General features: G+C 56.7%; 1 protein-coding gene across 1 annotated transcript; it reads left to right on the plus strand.

Annotated features, from left to right (window-relative positions):
* The first annotated feature begins 3,271 nt into the window (after positions 1-3,271).
* On the plus strand, positions 3,272-15,664 carry SAPCD2 (suppressor APC domain containing 2). The gene is made up of 6 exons (XM_057410594.1): positions 3,272-3,708; positions 8,540-8,673; positions 12,391-12,537; positions 12,686-12,787; positions 13,318-13,431; positions 13,816-15,664. Exons 1-6 carry the CDS (start codon positions 3,309-3,311, stop codon positions 13,942-13,944), a joined length of 1,026 nt encoding a protein of 341 aa, XP_057266577.1. The 5' UTR covers positions 3,272-3,308; the 3' UTR covers positions 13,945-15,664.
* Positions 15,665-18,961: the final 3,297 nt, after the last annotated feature.

Below are 18,961 nucleotides of genomic sequence, written 5' to 3' on the forward strand. Positions count from 1 at the left end.
CCAACACAAGTCCTTGCTTTGCGGATCAGGCATGTTGCAGCGTGAGTAAACAGAACCCCCACCCTCTGGACAGCTGATCTCAGCTTCTCCCAGCCCTCGTGACAGCCTGTAAGCCACCAGGCAGCCACCACACTTCCTGCTCAAGGCCCTTTGCAGGGAAAAACAGTCGGGAGGAAAGAAAAGCAACTTTATGAGAAGCAGCTGGCCCCCTCCAGAGCAAACAGAGCAGGTCCTCGGGACGCCCTGCAAGCAGCAAGATGGAAAATGAGATGTCAGTGCAGAGCTGGGAAGATCAAACAAGATAGCCGCCCTCCAAGGGAAGGTCTGCTGTGTCTCCCCAACCACGTGGCCCTTGCAACCTTCAGCCTCTGCCCAAAGGTTTACAGATGTGTTTCTGGGTTAACACTTTGGTACCCTACTGGAACTGATTCCTGTCACTCCTTGGCTCTGGGGCTGGAAGAAGAGTTTAACAGCAATTGTGCTGAATGAATTGGACAGCTGTGGGAGCACCAGAACTTGGCATCTGGACTGCTGTGTGCACAGCTCCTGGTCTGGTCTTAACCAAGCCCTGACCAACTGTTCCTGGGTATGGTCTGGTAACCTGCACTGCCCGAGGACCAACTCATTTTGGATGCAGCACTGTTGAGACTGTCAGTACAATACACAGAGGAGGGCTGTGCTGTGCTGGCTGGTCCACCTGTCAGGCAGCAGCAAGCGTGCAGAGAGCACACAGACATGCAGCTGGTTCCCCATCAGACCTTGCTCTCCACCAGAAGAAAGCAGCAGCAGAAGTTAACAACACAGAACCCAAAATTAGTTTGAGTGGGAAGGGACCTTAAATCTCATTCAGTTCCAGCCCCCTGCCACGGGCAGGGACACCTTCCACTAGAGCAGCTTGCTCCAAGCCCCTGTGTCCAACCTGGCCTTGAACACTGCCAGGGATGGGGCAGCCACAGCTTCTCTGGGCACCTTGTGCCAGCGCCTCAGCACCCTCACAGGGAAGAGCTTCTGCCTAAGAGCTCATCTCAGTCTCCCCTGTGGCAGGTTAAAGCCATTCCCCTTGACCTGTCCTTACAGGCCTCTGTAAACATCTGCTTGAACATAGTCAGCCCCATGGCTGCAATCACTGTGTGTCTTGTGCAGAGTCAAGCTTCACACGTGAATCCCTACATGCTCCTGTAGTCAGCATGGGGCTTCATCTACTGCCACAGTCACCCAGCATCACCTGTAGCTGGCCAGTGTCATGTAGGAAGGTGCCCCAGTCTCCACCACCTGTTCCTCCAGTGCTCTGCAGGGTTTTTGGTGTGGCTCCTGTTACCTCCCCTCCCAGGGGTGGGAAGGCTGGTTGGTGGACACACTGGCCTGCCACCACCTTCCTGGGAACATCAGAAATTCCATGGCCTCCCAGAGAGGGAAAGTGATATACTGAGTGCCACCACACTGGAGCTGTGAGTGTGCCTGCAGGCCAGCAGGGAGAGAGGTTTGAATGGCAGTTGGCAGTTGGTGCTTCCCAGTAGTTTGGAGGAAGAACTGAATGACTATGTTGTTTAGATTAAAAACAAACCCAACACAAAGATGGCTGTTGAGCAGAAGAGTCTGGGCCGGCCCTGAAATAAACTATTCGGGGGGGGGGGGGGGGGGAAGACTTTTCCAAGAATTTTCAACATCTCCTAAACCTTGTTCACCTGCTCACACCAAGGATGAGAGCCTCTCCCATAACAGCCTTTCCAGGACACTTTGCTATGGAAAGCAGAGTAAGACCAGGGCTGCACTGGGCAGTTGCTCCCTGCTGCTGGAGCAGAAAGCACCCCATGGAGGAGTGAGAGTATTTGGGCTGAAATACTTTGCAGGAATTATTTTTGGTGTCTGTTTGCTTTCCTGCTGGGTCCTGGTGGGACCTGCCAGGCAGGGAAATTGAACAAGAGACATTAAAGTCATATTGAATTCCTGGCTCTTCCATCAAGTCCAAATGTGTGAGAAACCTAAATAACTTTTTCCTGAAGATTTATCTTTTGCTGAGAACAGCCCATGTGCTGATGCTATCAGAGTTGAGCAGCATCACATTCACTGCCTTGTTTCCGGAGCAGAAAGGGGAGGGCTGATGCACCAGTTCCTTCTCCCTGTATCCTGAGCAGGTGTGAACCTGTTCAGTCAGACACGACTATGCCAAGCAGAGATCTCAAAACAGGTAGGACAGGTCCTTGAAATTTATGGAAAGAAATGGTCAAGACAAGCAGGCGAGGGGAGACTGAGGTGAGATCATCCGCAGAAGCTCTTCCCTGTGAGGGTGCTGAGGCGCTGGCACAGGGTGTCCAGAGAAGCTGTGGCTGCCCCATCCCTGGCAGTGTTCAAGGCCAGGTTGGGCACAGGGGCTTGGAGCAAGCTGCTCCAGTGGAAGGTGCCCCTGCCTGTGGCAGAGTTAGAACTTCATGAGCTTTAAGGTGCCTTCAACCCAAACCAGCCTGAGACTCTGTGATTCTATGTAAGGTGTTCAAGTATCTCTGCTTAAGAGAGCTGCTTTCCTTTCTGCAAGGTTACAGTGTCTTTGAAGTGCAAACCCTCAGAAAGCTCAGGAAGGACCTTATCACTCTCTACAACTATGTGAAAGGAGGATGGAGCCAGGAGGGGTGCGGTCTCTACTCCCAAGGAACAAATAATAAGAGGAAACGGCCTCAAACTGGCCAGGGGAGGTTTAGACTGGAGCTGAGGAACAATTCCTTCCCCAGAGGGTGCTCAGGCATTGGAACAGGCTGCCCAGGGCAGGGCTGGAGCCACCGTCCCTGCAAGTGTTCATTCACACACCGTGGAGACGACGCCCACAGTGCCATGGGTTAGTGGTGGCCTTGGCAGTGCTGGGGAATGGTTGGACTGCATGATCTCAAAGGTTTTTCCAACCTCGTTGATTCTGTGATTCTATTTATTGCCACCGGCAGCAGAGGCACTCGCTGCCGTCGGGCGCGGGCAGTGGTTCCCGCAGTTCTGCCGGTCAACGGGAGCAGCGGTGCAGCTCTGCCGGGCGGGGAACGGGGGTTTGATCTGTGCTGAGGGCCAGGCAGAGGCTCCTCCCGGCGGGTCCCGGAGCCGGCACCGGGATGGGTGGGCGGGACCTCCCCATCTCAGATCCTCTCCCCGATGGAGCGTGGGGAGGGGACCGCGCGGAACTCAAAACCTTCGTCCTCCCCCTCAGCCAATGGCCAGCACGGCCGGCCGCCACCAGCCAATGAGAGCGCGGGACCCAACGCCACCAACCAATAGGAGCGCGGGGCCGGAGAGGCGAGTAACGCTCGAGAGCCGCAGCGGCGGTGGCCATGGCCCTGGAGCGCGGAGACCGGCCGCTCCCCGCCGGCACCGAGGGTCTTCCCCGGGCGTTCCTGCAGAGCCTGCGCACCCTCTTCGATATCCTGGATGACCGGCGGCGCGGCTACGTGCACCTACGGGAGATCGAGTCCCGCTGGCGGGGAGCGGAAGCCCGGGAGCTGCCCGCCGGGGTGATGGAGGGGCTGCGGCGGGCGGCACCGGCCAGCGGGTACCTCACCTTCGAGAGGTTCGTCCTGGGGCTGCGCGCTTCCCTGCCCGGGGCTGACCCCCCGGCGGAGAGCGGCGGGCGGCGGAGCGAGGAGAAGCCGCCGAGCCCGCGCTGTGCCGAGGAGCGGCGCAGGAAGAGCAACGGGCAGCGGGAGCCGGGGCACGGCCAGCACCGCGGCCGAGGTGAGCGGGGATCGGGCGGGGGCGGCTGTGACACTGAGGCTCCTGCGAGGCCTGAGCATCGCCTCGGACCCGCGAGCCGGGTGCCGAACTCGAGAAGTTACCGATGATTCTGACCTGGGCTCCAGTGCCGTTCCGCCTGCCTCGGGTTCGTGCTTCCTTCCCTTCGCACCCCTCCTCACGCGGGCCTGTCTGTTCATAGCAGTGACAGGAAAAATTAAGGGCTTTATCATAACGTGTTCGCAGTTGTCCCCGGCGTAGAGGCTGCCGGTGACCTTCTGGTGCTGCCGATGGTCATCTCGGAGTGTCGCCTGCGTCAGCAGGAGCCCCAGTACCGGAGCAGCCGTGAGCTTGAGTGGGTGCTGTGCTGTGCCCTCAGACACTGGGTTCACCATTTCATCTGTGTTTTGGACCAAAAATATAGGAAAGCCTGATCCACCTTTTTTGTTTGGATAATGCCGCAGCACTGATTATGAGAATAAATAGCTAAATGGGAAAGTAGCATCAGAGAGATCATAGAATCACAGAATGGTTTGGGTTGGAAGGGACTTTCAAAGGTTGTCTAGTCCAGCGCCCCTGCAATAAGCAGGGACATCTTCAACTACATCAGGTTTCTCAGAACCACATCCAGCCTGGCCTGGAATGTCCCCAGGAATGGGGCATCTACCACCTCTGGGCAACCTGTGCCAGTGTTGCACCATTCAGTCGTTCATTGTAAAGAATTTCTTCTTCACATCCAGCCTGAATCTCCCAATTTTAAATCCATCATCTCTCATCCTGTCTCAACAGGCCCTGCTCAAAGGTCTCTCCCCATCTTTCTTATAGGCCCCTTTGAAGTACGGAAAGGCATAAGGTCTCCCCTTATTGTGCTTTGCTGTCCCCCAGTGGTGTCCTGATGGCCAGGCTCTGCAGAGGCCACCTGAGGTCCTTGTGAGCTCTTGGAGTCCCTGTGCTGGGTCTGCCACCCCCAGTGGGACCCTGACCCTGGCAAGGGGCAGGTGATTTGACTGGCATCTCAGTTTGTTGCTAGTCAGTAGGTGATGTCATCAGGAAACCAGGCTTCTGGGTTTATCTGATGCAGGTAATAATTCTTTAGATAGAATCATGGAATCCCAGACTGGTTTGTGTTGGAAGGAACCTTAAAGCTCATGAAGTTCCAACCCCTGCCACGGGCAGGGACACCTTCCACTAGAGCAGTTTGCTCCAAGCCCCTGTGTCCAACCTGCCCTTGAACACTGACAGGGATGGGGCAGCCACAGCTTCTCTGGGCACCCTGTGCCAGCGCCTCAGCACCCTCACAGGGAAGAGCTTCTGCCTAAGAGCTCATCTCAGTCTCCCCTGTGGCAGATTAAAGCCATTCCCCTTGGCCTGTCCCTACATGCCCATGATCTGTGAAGTGCTTTGAGATCTACAGACATGAAGGTCTGTGTGAGGAGCTGGTGTTTGTTATTTCAACACTGGAGCGCAATGACTGCCTCAACCTTGGGAAAGTTAGGCTGATTTGCCTTTGCTTCTCCCCTGCTCCCTCCCAGTCCTTTCTTCTGTTGGGTGGAGAAGAAGCCTTTAACTGTGGCTGAGGTTCTCTGCTTTCCATTTTGCCTCCAGACTAATTACTGGAGCTTCGTCTAGGGCAATATTATTAAGCAGGCTGGTTCTTCTGTTGTCAACAGAGTAAATCTGGAAAAACCTGAACAAAAATCCTGCTTGGTAAATAAACAGCAAATGGAAAGCTCTGCCCTAGAAAGGAATGAGCAGGTGATTACAGCAGCTTCATGGTTGCTGAGGATCTTCCCGCCGTAAGCTGATGTTATACTGATGTCTGGAGCCTGCAGGTAGGGTTTGTGCCACAGCCTTTGCTGCCAGCTTCCTGCAGCACAGGGCCCTATTCTGGCAAAGGGCTGGAATCTCACTTGGATTCAGCAGCTTAGCAAACATCATAACTCAGTTATTCTGTTTCTTTTAGCTCCGGATCCTGCACAGCTGCCCAGTGCTCCCTCCCACTGTCGAGGGTTTCCCAAGGTGTGGATGAATGGGTAGATATTCTCACCAGGCTGCGAGGCTGAGTGCTGCTGTGGCAGGACACAGCTCTTGCTGTGGAGAAATGTGCCGAGAGCTGCCTGTGGATCCCGAAAGACCTGTCTCCATTAAACTTATCATTTGGGGTTGAGGCTGCTCTGAGCCTTCAGCTGTCTGAGGTAGTTTCTGTAAGAACCAAACCAAGGGCAGCGAGATGGTGGATCAGTGCTCATCAACTACACAGTCTGAAGAAAGTCTCCCAACCTGCATTTTGGGGGAAGGGGGTACTCACAGGATGCCACCCCAGCTCTGCTTTCTGGTCCAGGGACATCTGCCTGCATCAGAGGTGATTTGGATGGACTCACAGCAAGATGGCAGAGGCTGGGGCTGTGATCAGCCCAGCAGTGCTGGGGCAGCCCATGAACCACTGCTGGCCACCATTGTTGGCTCTCTGGGGAGCCAACAACATCTGCCGGGACGGTGAGGCTGATACTGGAGAAGTTGCTGGCCAGGAAAGTCTCTGTGATGGCTTCCCTACTACTGGTGGCCTGTCACAGCAGCATCTAAGTGTCTTGGTGTTGGGGTCTTTACTGTTGCGGTTCCATTGTGAGCTGAGACCTGAGGAAGTTCAGATTAGGATGTGCCTCGCCCAGGATGTCTGTGGTGTCCTGGGCACTGCTGCCTCCTCCCTGCACAGCACTGGCCCCCACTGCTGGGGTGGCCTGGCTCTGTCAGCTGCCTGGAGTGTCGGTGGCCCCTGCAGGCAGGAGGGGATGGTTTGTAGGGAGCAGTTACTGTCCATTGCCAAGGATAGGTATGTAAATGTGTAAATGACCATGAGGTGTCTGCTCGGTCCTGGGCACCTGCTTTGGCTGGAGAATGCTGGGCCTGTGCCCTGCAGTGGCAGAGGCTGTATTTCATCCAGCTCTGGTGAGCTGGAACTGCTCTTTGCCAAAGATGAAATTATCTCGGCTCATTAGCAGGGGTCCTGGTTTAGCCACTACATTGTCAGCTCAGGTACACAGAGCTCAGTTGTTTGACCAGGGAGCACCTTCTTATTGCAGGTTCAGCTCAGCTCAACCTGGCGCTTCCAATTAACAGCCATGAAAACCTTTTTAACATGTTTCCCAAAGGTGTTCCTAGCTTTGCTTTGGGATTCTGCCTGTTGAAGCTAGCTCTAGTTTCGGGGCTGTTCCTCAGCTTCCCAAACAGGATGTGCTACAGGTCTGCTAGGAGAGCATGCGTGTATTTGCAGTGGTCTTGCCAGGTGATATGGGGGTATGAAACAAAAACAACATGGGTGACAGCAAAGACTGTGTTTATTGACATGCTGGAGACCTGTCTATGATGATGCTCTTGCTGGTAGGAGAAGCAGGATGCCATGGTAAACCAGAAGAGGATTTTTCCCATGCCACAGTAGCTTCTTTCCTCAGAGACACAGCATGACAGGCTGAGCAGGGCACTTGTGTAGCGTGGCCTGTTGCCCCTTAAGCCAGGGTCCAACTCCTCTTGCTGAAACTGGCAGTACAGACAGCCCCGGTATGGTGCAGCTCTCCTAGACCTCATTGCCTTCAAGGTGAAAGAGAGTGGTTCTGTGCCCAGTGCTGTCCTTTCCTGCTCTGTATCCCTCTTTCATTGTGTCCATGTGCTTGGCTGAGGAGCCTTGTGGAGCTGTGGGCTGTGGGTGCCAGCCTGGAGAATGCTACTTGCCCTGTCCTGGTACCTGCTGCCTTTTGTGCCCATGCAGCAGAGAACACACTGGACCTGTGCCAGGCAGCGCTGGTGCCTGGGAGCCTGCATGGGGGAGAAGATGTGGTGATGGGTAAGGGTGTCTGGGAGATAGGTGGGCAGCAGTCCTGAGGAAGAGGCGTGTTCCCTGGCTGTCTCTGCCTGCCGTCGCTTGCCTGCCTCCGTGCTGCTCGCCTGCCTCTCTGCTGCTCTTGTGCCATGGCCAGCCTGGGAAAGAGACTCTCAAGGAGAGGTGTCTGCAGCAGCAAGGGCTGGATACAAGACAGGGTCTGCCTGGAGCTGGCACAAAGGGAGGTGGAGCACTCGCTGCCCAGGCATGTCAAGATGGTGCTGGCTGCTCTGGTGCCGTGGTTTGGGGCGGTGCTTGGCCAGAACCAGGCTCTGAGCTGGCCTTGGCCATGCTGCAGGGCTTTGTTCCTGGTGAGTTCCCCAAGGTGGGTGATGTGGGGCTTGTACTGACTCTGCTGCAGGTGCCCAGCCAATACCTGCTTGGGCAAACAGGCAACATGGGCAGGAGGTGGCTGATCTAGCCTGAAACGTGCCAGTATGAAAACCTGCAGAAAGGTCATGCCTGGATTTGCACCAGTGTCGTGTTTGTAAGAGATCAGTCTTTTGCAGGGTGGGATGCTGGGATTTGAATAACATTTTGGAAAACCTACAGCCTGATTTACTCATGGTTAGGCCACAGGCACAGGCTTTGGGGAGAGAATGTCTGCATGGCCAAGCCCATCACCAAGCAGGAGATGCCTTCAGGAGTCAGATTCTGGGCAGAGCCTGTGCCACTGAGTGGGAGCCAGGGGTCTCATGAGGACAGGACAAGGGTAGCCCGTGTTGGTAATGGTTTAATTGCCTGTGCTAGGACTGAAACAGCATTTCCTGGAAGCTGTCTGCTTTTTGCAGATGACCAAGGTGTGTTGCCAACCTGGCACAGCCAAATAAGTTGCTGCTGAAGCCTGCTCTGCCTGCAAGCAGGCACCTGGTCTGGTGCTTTGCTCAGCTGCTCCCTGCCATGTCTGCAAGGCCATGCTGCAGATAGCAGCTGGTGGCCTTATGCTTTCCTTTGTTACAGGTGGTGATGCTAAAGCTGCTGGGCAGTCCCAGGGAGACAGTGGCCATCCAGGGGCTGGGGATGCTCGGAGGCATCAGAGAGGACGTGCAGAACATCGGAGACACACCATCACCAATGGCGTGGACTTCAGCATGGTAAGGGGACAGTCCTGCCACAGGCTCCAGTGAAGGGGACCTTGGTCATATCATAGAATCCCAGACCGGTTTGGGTTGAAGGGAGCTTAAAGCTCATCCAGTTCCAGTCCCCTGCCACGGGCAGGGACTCCTTCCACTAGAGCAGCTTGCTCCAAGCCCCTGTGTCCAACCTGGCCTTGAACACTGCCAGGGATGGGGCAGCCACAGCTTCTCTGGGCACCCTGTGCCAGCGCCTCAGCACACTCACAGACCTTGGGGAAGTCCTGGTCCCTGTGGAAAGGTGGGTCACAGGGTCCCTCACCACTGACACCAGCTCTGGGCTGTGGCTCCCCACTGCCCAGTCCTGCATGTGTGAACTGTGGGGTGTTGGGCAGATCCTGATATTGGGCATACAAAGCTCTGTTGATGTATGTGGAGGTCCTGCTGTTGCTTCTGAGGTGCTTTCCATCCTGAATCGTGCCAGACAGGGCCAGAGGCATGTGTTCCCCTGCCTTCTCCTGGAGTGAGGTCAGTCTGTGGAGCCAGCATTTGACTGCACAGGTGCCTACCAGTGGGCAAAATCCCGGGAAGGGAAAAGCAAACATGTAGGTGTAGGAGCAGGTGCATCTCTGGGCCCCTCAAGTACTCAGTGGAGGTCAGGTATGCTCTGTGCTGGCAAGTGGTGGTGCTGGGCTGGGTCTCCCACCGCTTGTGCTCTGAAGGTTGGAGCTCAAGCATGCAGATTCTCGTGGCTCCTGAGAGGTTGTTTGCCAGTAATGCAGAAAAATCAGCACTGAATTTAGCTGGGCAGCCCAGCATGGAGGGCTCTGCCTTCCTCTCCATGCATGTGTGGAGAGGCTTGGATCAGAATCCCTGGATGAAGGGATCTGCACTGCTCTGAAATGGGATGGAGGAGCTGCCTGGGCATGTTGTCCACAAGCTCAAGCTGATTTTTCCTGGGATGAGAGCCAGGACCCAGCCTGCAGGATGAGTGCGTGACTGGCGGGATGAGCTCTGGCTGGTGTCAGAGGTGCTGCTGTCACCTCTGCGCTTCCACTCCTTGCACCCTGGTGTCACCCTGAGCCCAGTGGGGCTGACCAGTGGCTTGGGCAGCATTGATTACAGCCTGGCCTGGCCCTGGGGGACATAACGTGCTGTAGAGCCTGGCCTGAGGAGAAGGGGCTTGTGCACACTCATGGTTTGTTGGGCCTGCAGCCATGCAAAGGGTTGGGGTGCTCTTGGGCTGAGGAGGTCTCTAATGAGAGGTCCTGGCAAGGAGTTATGTAGGGGTGTGTGTGTGTCTGGGATGGGACTGATTCTCTGGGTTTTGGTGGCTGGAAGTTACTGTTTTGGATAGTGGAAGGTTCCTCCTTTCCCTGGCAAGGCTTTTCCCTGTGAGTACAGCTCCAGGCTGGAGCCCACCACTGCCTTGAGCTCTGGCTTGCCTGTTTTCCCAGGCTGTTGGGGAAGCAGTAGGAAGGAGTCCCTCTGCCTTTCTTCCCTTCTTCCCCATGCTGGAGTATGTTAGGCCCCAGAAGACACAAAGCTCTCAGGTGTGATTAGGCTGATTTGTCTAGTGCCTAATGGAGGTTGGGAATACTGGTATCCATCCAGCACTCTTAGGTGCACCAGGGTTGGTTCATCCCAAGCAGCAGCAGCAGCAGCAGAGGTGTGGGGCTGTACTGCAGCCCAGGACCCTTTGCACCACCACTGCTGGTGTCTGCTTAGCTGCTGTTCTCAGCCAGACCATCATTGATCGGCCTCATTTCTCCATGGCCACAGGGGTGGCTGGATGAGATGTTCTGTATGAGGCTGAGCGCTTCCATTTGTCTGCAGCCCAGCGTACAGCACTGTCCCTTCCCCTCCTACCCTGGGCAGCAGCAGCCAAGTGCAGCGCTCTGTCTTCTTCCTGCCCCAGAAGCTGCCACTGCCCCAGAACTTCCCATCCTTAGAGAGATGCCCTCTGTCCCTGGTGGTGTTTCACTGCTCTGTGGGATGCTGCCTCTTCCTCCAGTCTCCAAACTGGCCAGCAAGCCTGGTGGGACTGGAGCAGGCCAGGTGGTGGCTGCCTGCAGCGCAAGCTGGGTGAGAGTCCTTGTCACATACAGCACCTTCTTCATGCCCCTCAGCAACAGCCTGCGTAGCATCAAGGCTCTGCGCTTCTTCCTCTGGGTATGTCCCCTTTGGTCAGTCTGTCCATCCAGGTGGGGAGGAGGCTGGTGTGGGGCACTTGAGGCGCTTCAGGGCTGGCAGTGGGGATGGGAAGTGCTAGTGGCCTGAGGAAGGTCTTGGTGTGGTCTCACATGTCTCCAGGGTAGGGACAAGGGCCTGTAGGGACAGGCCAAGGGGAATGGCTTTAACCTGCCCGAGGGGAGACTGAGATGAGCTCTTAGGCAGAAGCTCTTCCCTGTGAGGGTGCTGAGGCGCTGGCACAGGGTGCCCACAGAAGCTGTGGCTGCCCCATCCCTGGCAGTGTTCAAGGCCAGGTTGGACACAGGGGCTTGGAGCAAGCTGCTCTAGTGGAAGGTGTCCCTGCCCCTGGTAGGTGGTTGGAACTGGAGGAGCTTTAAGGTCCCTTCCAGCTCTTCACCATTCTGTGTTTCTATGATCTGTTCAGGGCCACTTCTGAGCTGAATCACCCCTCTCAAGATGCTGTCCAAAGCAGCAGGAGAGGTTCCTGAGCATCCAGCAGCTTCTGGGTGATCAAAATCCCACTGCTGCCTGGAGGAGGTTCTCCTGGAGCCCAGTCTGTGCTATGGGCAGTGGAAGCCAGGCTGTGTTGTGGCAGAGGACACAACAGAGGCAGCAAGGCAGTCAGCTCCCCATACTCTTGGCATGGAGACAGGGGGGCAGGGGCCAGTGGAACAGGGCAGCATTGCTCAGGGGAAGGGGAGCAGGAGCCCTGGGCTCACTGAGTGATGGCTGATGAAAGGGTTGCTGCACCAGTTGCTCTGTTTCTCAGGATGTCCCTTCTTGTCCCACCACCTCTGCAGTTGCCAGTGGCAGCGCAGTGCTGAGGGGCAGCAGAAGAAGGTGGCAGTGGAGCAGGGTCCCTGCATCCCCTGTGGCACAGACCCCTGCTCCAGCTCTGCTCTTGGTCGAGGAGCTGGGCTGCCTGTCCTACAGCAGCTTTGGCTGTAGGCTGCGCCTGCTCTGCATGTCCCAGGGGCTTGTCTGTGGACAGGAGCCCCAGACACCCAAGTAGCAGCTCTCTGGGTGTATGAAAGTCCCCACATCCTCTCCAGGTGATGCTTGTGCTTGAACCTGAAAGACCAGCAGAGACACTCAGCAGAAAGGCATGCTGTGCTCTGCTCAGAGGTGCCTGGGGTGTAGAGTGCAGCTTCCAGTCTGCACATCTAGCTTGGGTCTTTACTGCTCACCCAAAGCCGGGTGTGTTTGTGCTGCTGGCTGAGGTTCACAGTGTTGGGAAGTGGCTGTAGGCCCTGCTCTTGTGTCACTGAATAAATATGAGGTGGAGAAACCTGCTTCGTCAGTGGGGAGCAAGAGGGTAGAGATGGCCTGATTGTCCTTCACCTGCCTCAGTTGTTCTTCCAAACCAGAGAGCTCTTCTTCTGAAGCAGCATCAGGTAGCAGCCATCAGCCCACTCCTCTATAGTCTTTAATGGGGAAAGGAGCTGAGACTGTATCTTCATCCCTGTGCCTTATGAAACTAGCTCCTGGGGCTTGACAAGGCCTTGGTGGAAACAGGATGACACATCTGCATCCTCTGTCATGCAGCTGAAGCACATGAAGGAGCTGGAACAGGAGAAGGATTTCCTGCTGCAGGGTCTGGAGCTGGTCGAGTGTGCCTGGGAGTGGTACCACCAGCACATCCAGTTCATGCAGGAACGCCAGAGGCTTCTGGGGAAGAACAAAACCAGTGCGGTGAGTATGGGACTTGTTCTTGAGGTGCCCACTTGCTTGGGAGGGTTTGGGGCTGCTCTGTGGGTTTGGAGAAGTGGGCTGGGACTTGGCTGGACCTGGAGCCAGCTCCATAGTAACCCCCAGCCTCTTCTTCCTCCCCATCTCCCAGGACTTTCCAACAGAGGGCAGCCAAAGCCACTTGGGGCGCCTGGTCCCCAAGCTGCAGGAAGTAAACCGCTGCCTGGGTGACCTCCTGTCCACTGCTGGCAAGGTGAGAGCACCACATCAGCACCTTTGTTTGCGTGAGCTTGGGGCTCGTCCTGTGTCGGGTCCCAAGCTCATGTCCCTTTTGTCCTTGTCCTCCCAAGATCCTTGTCATCCCCCGCTGTGGTGGCTGGGCTGACATCGGGGCTGCCTCCTGGGCTCTGGGGAGGTGACTTGGCTCTGTGGGCAAGAGGAGGGATGGGAATGGCCCAGAGGACAGCACAGCCAGGCCCCAGCTGGGCTGAGGATGCTCAAGGTATACGGGAGGCTAAAGCAAATCCAAAAAAAGGTGTAGACATTGTCAAGTGAATAAGGAAACAATCCTGCTGAGCTGACTGTCCCACTGGGCTCCTGGCAGAAATGCTTTCCATGTCTGCCTGCCTGCCTGAGATCCTGTGCTGGGATCTTAATCCTGTGCTGGGCTTCTCTCAGTTCCCTGTGTGCCACAGAAACAGATTCTGGCTTTGGAGAAGGGCTGGGGTGGGCCTCTGGGAAGGAGGCTCAATGTCTCATCCCTTCCCTTCATCTTTTCTGCAGCCAGCAAACCCCTCCTCAGCTCTGAGCAGGCTGGTCCCTGTGGTGTCCCCAGCCTCAGCAGGCTCCCAGCAAGCCATCAACATGCTGAAGGAGCAAAACCGGCTTCTCACCAAGGTGAGGGGTGAGAAAGGGAAGGAGATTCTAAGGAGGGGGGCTGGGAGAGGAGGGGGGAATGAGATGGACAGAAGGAATACAAGGCAGTGGAAAGTGTTCCTTCAGCTTGGCCAACCTTGGCCATCTCAGAGAAGGGCACATGGGTTGCACATGGAGACCCTCTGTCATGCAGCTGTGTCCAGATGTTTGCTGGGTGATGGTCCATGGGCAGGAATGGAATAAATGGAGGTCACAGAGAGTGCAGATGTTGCAGCCGTCATCTGTGAGCAGGGCTGCTGGGGAAGTCGGGGCCATGCTCACTGCTGGGGTTCACATCCCAGCACCTGCAGCACAGCAGATGGTGGTGTTCTCCTCCTGAACAGCATTTTCCTCTGCCCCACGCAGGAGGTGACTGACAAGAGCGAGCGCATCACCCAGTTGGAGCAGGAGAAATCTGCCCTGATCAAGCAGCTCTTTGAGGCTCATGCCCGCAATAACCATGAGACAAGCCAGCTGGACTCCACCTTCATCTAGCACCCAGCTCCCACCTCCCCGGCCTCAAGCTTTCCTGGGGGTTTCATGAGACTTTTGCCCCAAACCCACCACATCCGTTGCTCCAGGTGTTTTATCCTGATGTCCGGAACTGCTGGTGGCATCTTTGTAGGAGGAATCCAGGAACCCCTTGGAACTTCCTTGGCCCCACCTGGGAGCGTCCCTGCACTGCTTTGCCGCTGGGCTTTTCAGCTGTGCTGCTCTCAAGCTGCTCCTTTCCCATCTCTAAGGGGACTTCAGAGATTGTGCCCCAGCCCCGGGTCCCTGATGTGCTGGAGGAAATGGCCACTGCCTGTGGGGGGGGAGCTGCTGTGCCCTTGGCCTCACTTGGGCTGAATTTTGGCTGCTGTCCTAAAAAGAGCATGTATCTTCAACACTCCTGCTGGCACCTCCAGGCAAGCATGGCTGTTGGAGGGGGTGGCCTGACCCCTGCTTGTGCTGCTGTTGGAAGACAAATTGAAAATCCGATGGGGCCTACCTGGCCCCTCTGCTGCCTGAGTTCTGCCTGCCAGTGACACTGTCCTGGGCCAGAGCAGCGCCTGAGCTGATGCTCCTCTGGTGCAATCCCTCTTCCCAATTGCAGTAGTGATGCCATAGTCTCTGTTTACATGTGTGCAGGCTCCTGTAGCTCATGAGCCATAGACTCGAACGAGGTAGCCCGTACGTCTGAGCTGCTGTTCCAGGCTCTTTGCAGATTGAGGCAGACGCTTCCAAGTCCTTTGGTCTGCCTTGACCCGGCAAATGGATTCTTATGACTGCCAGACTTTGTTGGTTTTTTTTTTCCATGATGACTTTAAAAGGAAAGGGGAAGTCCTGCAGCAGGAGGATGCTAACACAAGCCTGACTTCTGAGGAGGCTTCAGGGTAGGGTTTTGTGATGAACTGAGCGATGGAGTGGGTGCTGATGGGCTCTTTCCTTTGCATATCTCCAAGTGGAGAAATGGCAGCTTTGCCTGTCCTGGTGGTGGATGCTGGATTCCTGGGGCAACATCCTGAGTATGAACTGCACCTTCCTCCAGGTCTCTTGGGAGGGTGGGGTGGTCTAAGCATGGGTCCTGTTAGACTGGTGCATTTCAGGATACCTCTTCTTCACACCCAGCTCAGTGATGATGCTTGAGCTGAATGATGTCTTCCACTGTGGCTTGGTACTTGATATTTATGGTACTTTCATAGGAGATCCTTGTGAATTCCCATGTAGCACAAATCTGGCCCTTTGTAGCTCCAAGACCAGGACCTTTCTCTACAGGATTGTTTCCTGCCTCTCCTGGCATGATGCTGGAGCACAATGCACTGAGCTGGGCAGAAGGTGCTGGACCTGCCCTGCCCTGAGCACCGTGCAGACCGGTTCCTTTCTTATTTGTGGTTTTTATGTGTCCAGTGCTGTGTGTCCCATTCAGCTCCTCTCTTTGAGGTTGATCTTGACTTGAAGCTCACTGCAAGGCATGGATCCCTGCTCTACCCTTGTGCCTGCTGCTCTGTGATGGAGCAGGGATCAACGGAGTGCCAGGGTGAGGGAGGTGGAGCAAGGCCAGGACTAGTTGTGTCCTCTAGCTGTGAGAATAGGACATCAGTTGTCCTCTGGGCCACTTTTGTGATGCCACCTCTGGTGTTCACGGCTTGTTTTGCCTGAGACTTAAATGTGACCCTCTTTCTGAGAAGGGTCTCTTGTCCATGGGAGTAATAAAGCGGGGTGAACTATTTAATTTAGCCTTCTTTGTGCTTGAATCAGCTCATCTGCTGCTGCGAGCCTTAATGTTTTTGAGTATTCTGTCCCACAGGATGTGGGGTGAGCTGAGGTTACACAGTCACAGCCTGAGGGTCCCTGCAAGGGGTCCCTGCTCCAGGCCATGTTCCCATGCCCTTTTCCATCCCCTCTGGGCTTCCCCTGGGGCTGGGGTCCCCCCATCGTCTCCTCACCACTGTGGCTGGAGTCACAAAGCCACCCACACCCCTTCCAGTGCTTGTACCTTCACCCAGCTGCTCCTCCAGGAGCTGTGCTGGGGGCTTGTGCTCCTCAGGTGGTGCTGGTGTCGTTCACAGCCCTCCCTCAGAGCTGGCCCCTGTGGCTGCCCATGGTGCTCTGCACTGACTCCTTCCTGCAGGGGCAGCCAGAGGGGACCACGCCGGCTCTGTGTGCTGCAGCCATGTCCCTCTGCCTTGTGCTGAGGGTGGCCAGCCTCAGGCTCTTGGGGTCAGAGGCACCTTCCCTTGCCCCTCTGGCGAGCTCAGACCCCCTGTGCTGCAGAGCCTTTGGGGCTGAGCCTCCCAGAGCCAGCATGGGGATGCAGCCAAGTCTTTTGCAGCTGCAGCCTCTTTCAAGTGGTGCTGATGGTAGCCACAAGTCCCAGACAGGGCAAGGAGGAGGGGGATAATTGCCCTCAGTTCCCATTTGAAGCCTTTGCTTGGATGCAGAGCCTGTGAGAGCTGTCAAATGCAAGAGAGGATCATTGTCTGCGCTCAATGCTGCTGTGTGCGGAGCAAGGGCAGCTCTTCCCCTGCTCCACGGCCCAAGGAAACATCCTGGCCGTGGCCTGGCAGTGCTGGCCCTGGGCCCACTCCCTGCAGGACGGTGCTGAGGATCTCAGGAAGCCGAGGGGCTGGCTGGGGCTGGGCAGCAAGGTTGACCTCGAGCTGTGCCTCTGGCTTGGCCATGCTGTTTCTGGGTCCCTGATGGGTCCAGCCTGTGCTTGATCCTCACCTGAGTGTCTGGGTTGTGTTCACTGCAGTATCATTGCACCATGGGGGGCAGTTACCTGTTTAGTGCTTGTCTGGGAGCCACAAGACCTAGGTCTGTGGCCGGGTCTGTAAGCAATGCACTGGGTGACGTGGGTGACACCTTCCCTTCAGGCTTTGTTCCCTCCAGTGCTTTAGCATAGGTCTGTGAAGGCACCTCCATGGCTCCGGTCACATCTGGTGCCTGCCATGTGGAGCTGTGGTGACACTGGGAGCAGTTGGGGCAGAGCTCTGCTGTCCCCAGCCAGGGCAGCTCCTGCCAATCCGCCTCAGCCCTGGCACACTGCAGCTTGTCAGGGCCAGGGTCACACCACACAGACCACGCTCATGTCACTGCATTCATCACAGGTGCTGGGGTGAGGCTGCTCGGGGGGTCCCCACTGTCAGACCCTGGTGATGGGGGCTCTTACTGGGGGCATGGTGCCCTTGGCCCTTGCCTGGACTCAACCTGGGAACATGCCTGGCACCCAGAATCTTATCCTTGTCCTCAGCCACGTGGTTTGGGAAGGATCCAGTCCCCCAGGTCTATTTGTAGATTCACTCTTCTCCTGCCCAGCTTCATGCCCTTCTCACGCCCTTTGAGGCTGGGCTCTGTGCCCGGCTACCCCCTTAGAGAAGGGCTGCTCTCCCAGCAGAACAATTATCCCAAATGCCAACAGGAGCAGCTGCATCTGGAGCCCCCAGCCTGAACCTTTCATGTTTTTTTCTTTTCTTCCGTGCTGCGTGGTCAGGAGCTGCTCTGCCCATCACGGGCCCTCGCTGCTCTGGGTGGTTTGCAGCATCTCCTGGGCTGCCAGCCCATGTCCTGAGCACCCACTGTCCTGCTCTAACCCATGCAAATCCCTGGGAGATGAACTGAGGATGTGATGACCTGGAGAAGACCCTGGGTCCTGAGGCTGGTCCTCACCAGGATGGGGAGCCCTGGGTCATGCAGGGCTGTCTTGGCTGAAGGGGTGCCTGGTGCGTCGCAGACCTGTGAGCTGGCACCCGATACCACTTGCTCATCCCCTTGGTCCCTCGTGTTCTCCTGTCCCAGACCATCCTGTTACCGTGTTGCCACAGCCCTGCTTGTATCCCAGATTCCAGCTTGCCAAAGCCTTTCTCCTCTCGGGAGAGATAGAGCTGCCTTCTGCCTTAGCAGTATTACCTGACTCCATGCTCCCCATTCCTCCGCCCTGGCTGCGGCCATGGAAAAATTTCATTTTCCACTGAGGCTTGGTGGAACCAAGATCCAGGTGGCAATGGACCGGGTTTGCCTTCTGCTCTGTGGGATATGGCAGGGGCAAAGGTGGGTGAGCCTCTGCTGCCCCATCCCAGCTCATTCCCAGGGGGAAACTGGAGCCAGGTGCCCTCAACATCTCCATCATGGGTGGCTTGAGCACAGCACCCTGGCTCTGCTCCAGCGCCTGGCCAGCTCCCTGCAGCTCTGAGGTCTCCCTGAGGCCATAGCCCCAGCCCGGTTAAGTGCGGGCAGCACAGCCGCTCCCACGGTACAGCCCATTGAAGGCAGCAGCTCCCTCCGGGGGGACCCAGCGCGACGGGACGGGGCTCCCGGAATCCCCGCTTGGATCGCAGCTGCGGGCCGGAGCCTGGGGCCGCGCTCCCATCGCACCGGGAGGCAGCTGCCGTCACCCCCCCGGTCCGTCACCCTCAGAGGGGCGGCTGCTGCGGACCAGAGCGGGGGCTGGGGTCCTGGCCTGGCGGGACCGCGCTCGCCTGTAGGCACAAAGTCCCCTTTGACACTTGGTGGGGTGCAGACCCTGTGGAGGAGGCCCCCTCCTGCCCTGCCGTCAGCTCTGCTCGCTCTTCCGGAGAGATGCGGCCATGCCGGGCGTGCCCAGGCCAGCACGGCCCCGGGCAGGGACAGGGACAGGGACAGGCAGCCGAAGGGGCAGAAATGGCTGCATGGACGGAGCCTGCTGGAAGCTGGGCTGCAGCCATGGCCCGGGGAGTGATCAGAACCCTCCACACGATGACACTGTTTGACTTCTCTGCCTCAGTTTCACAGCTGTAGGCACGGGCACACGGAGCGGCAGGTCCCCAGGGCAGCAGCCCGGGCTGCTCTGTGCCTGCACAGTTGCAGCAGCAGGGCACTTCTCCATCTGTTTCCACGCCTCGCAGGCCCAGGCAGGCAGGTTTGATTTCTGAAAGAGGTCTGGGGGGTCTCTACATGCCCAAGGAAGCACCAGGCAGGGATGTGGCAGCTGTAGGGATGTCCCCTGGCCCCTTTCCTTGGGAGAAAAAAAGAAAACATCAAATCTTCCCAT

The sequence above is a fragment of the Pezoporus wallicus genome, unplaced genomic scaffold (genome assembly GCF_028554395.1).
Source record: "Pezoporus wallicus isolate ANWC-B61680 ecotype Strahan unplaced genomic scaffold, APGP_CSIRO_Pwel_v1 contig_8071, whole genome shotgun sequence".
NCBI lineage: Eukaryota > Metazoa > Chordata > Aves > Psittaciformes > Psittacidae > Pezoporus > Pezoporus wallicus.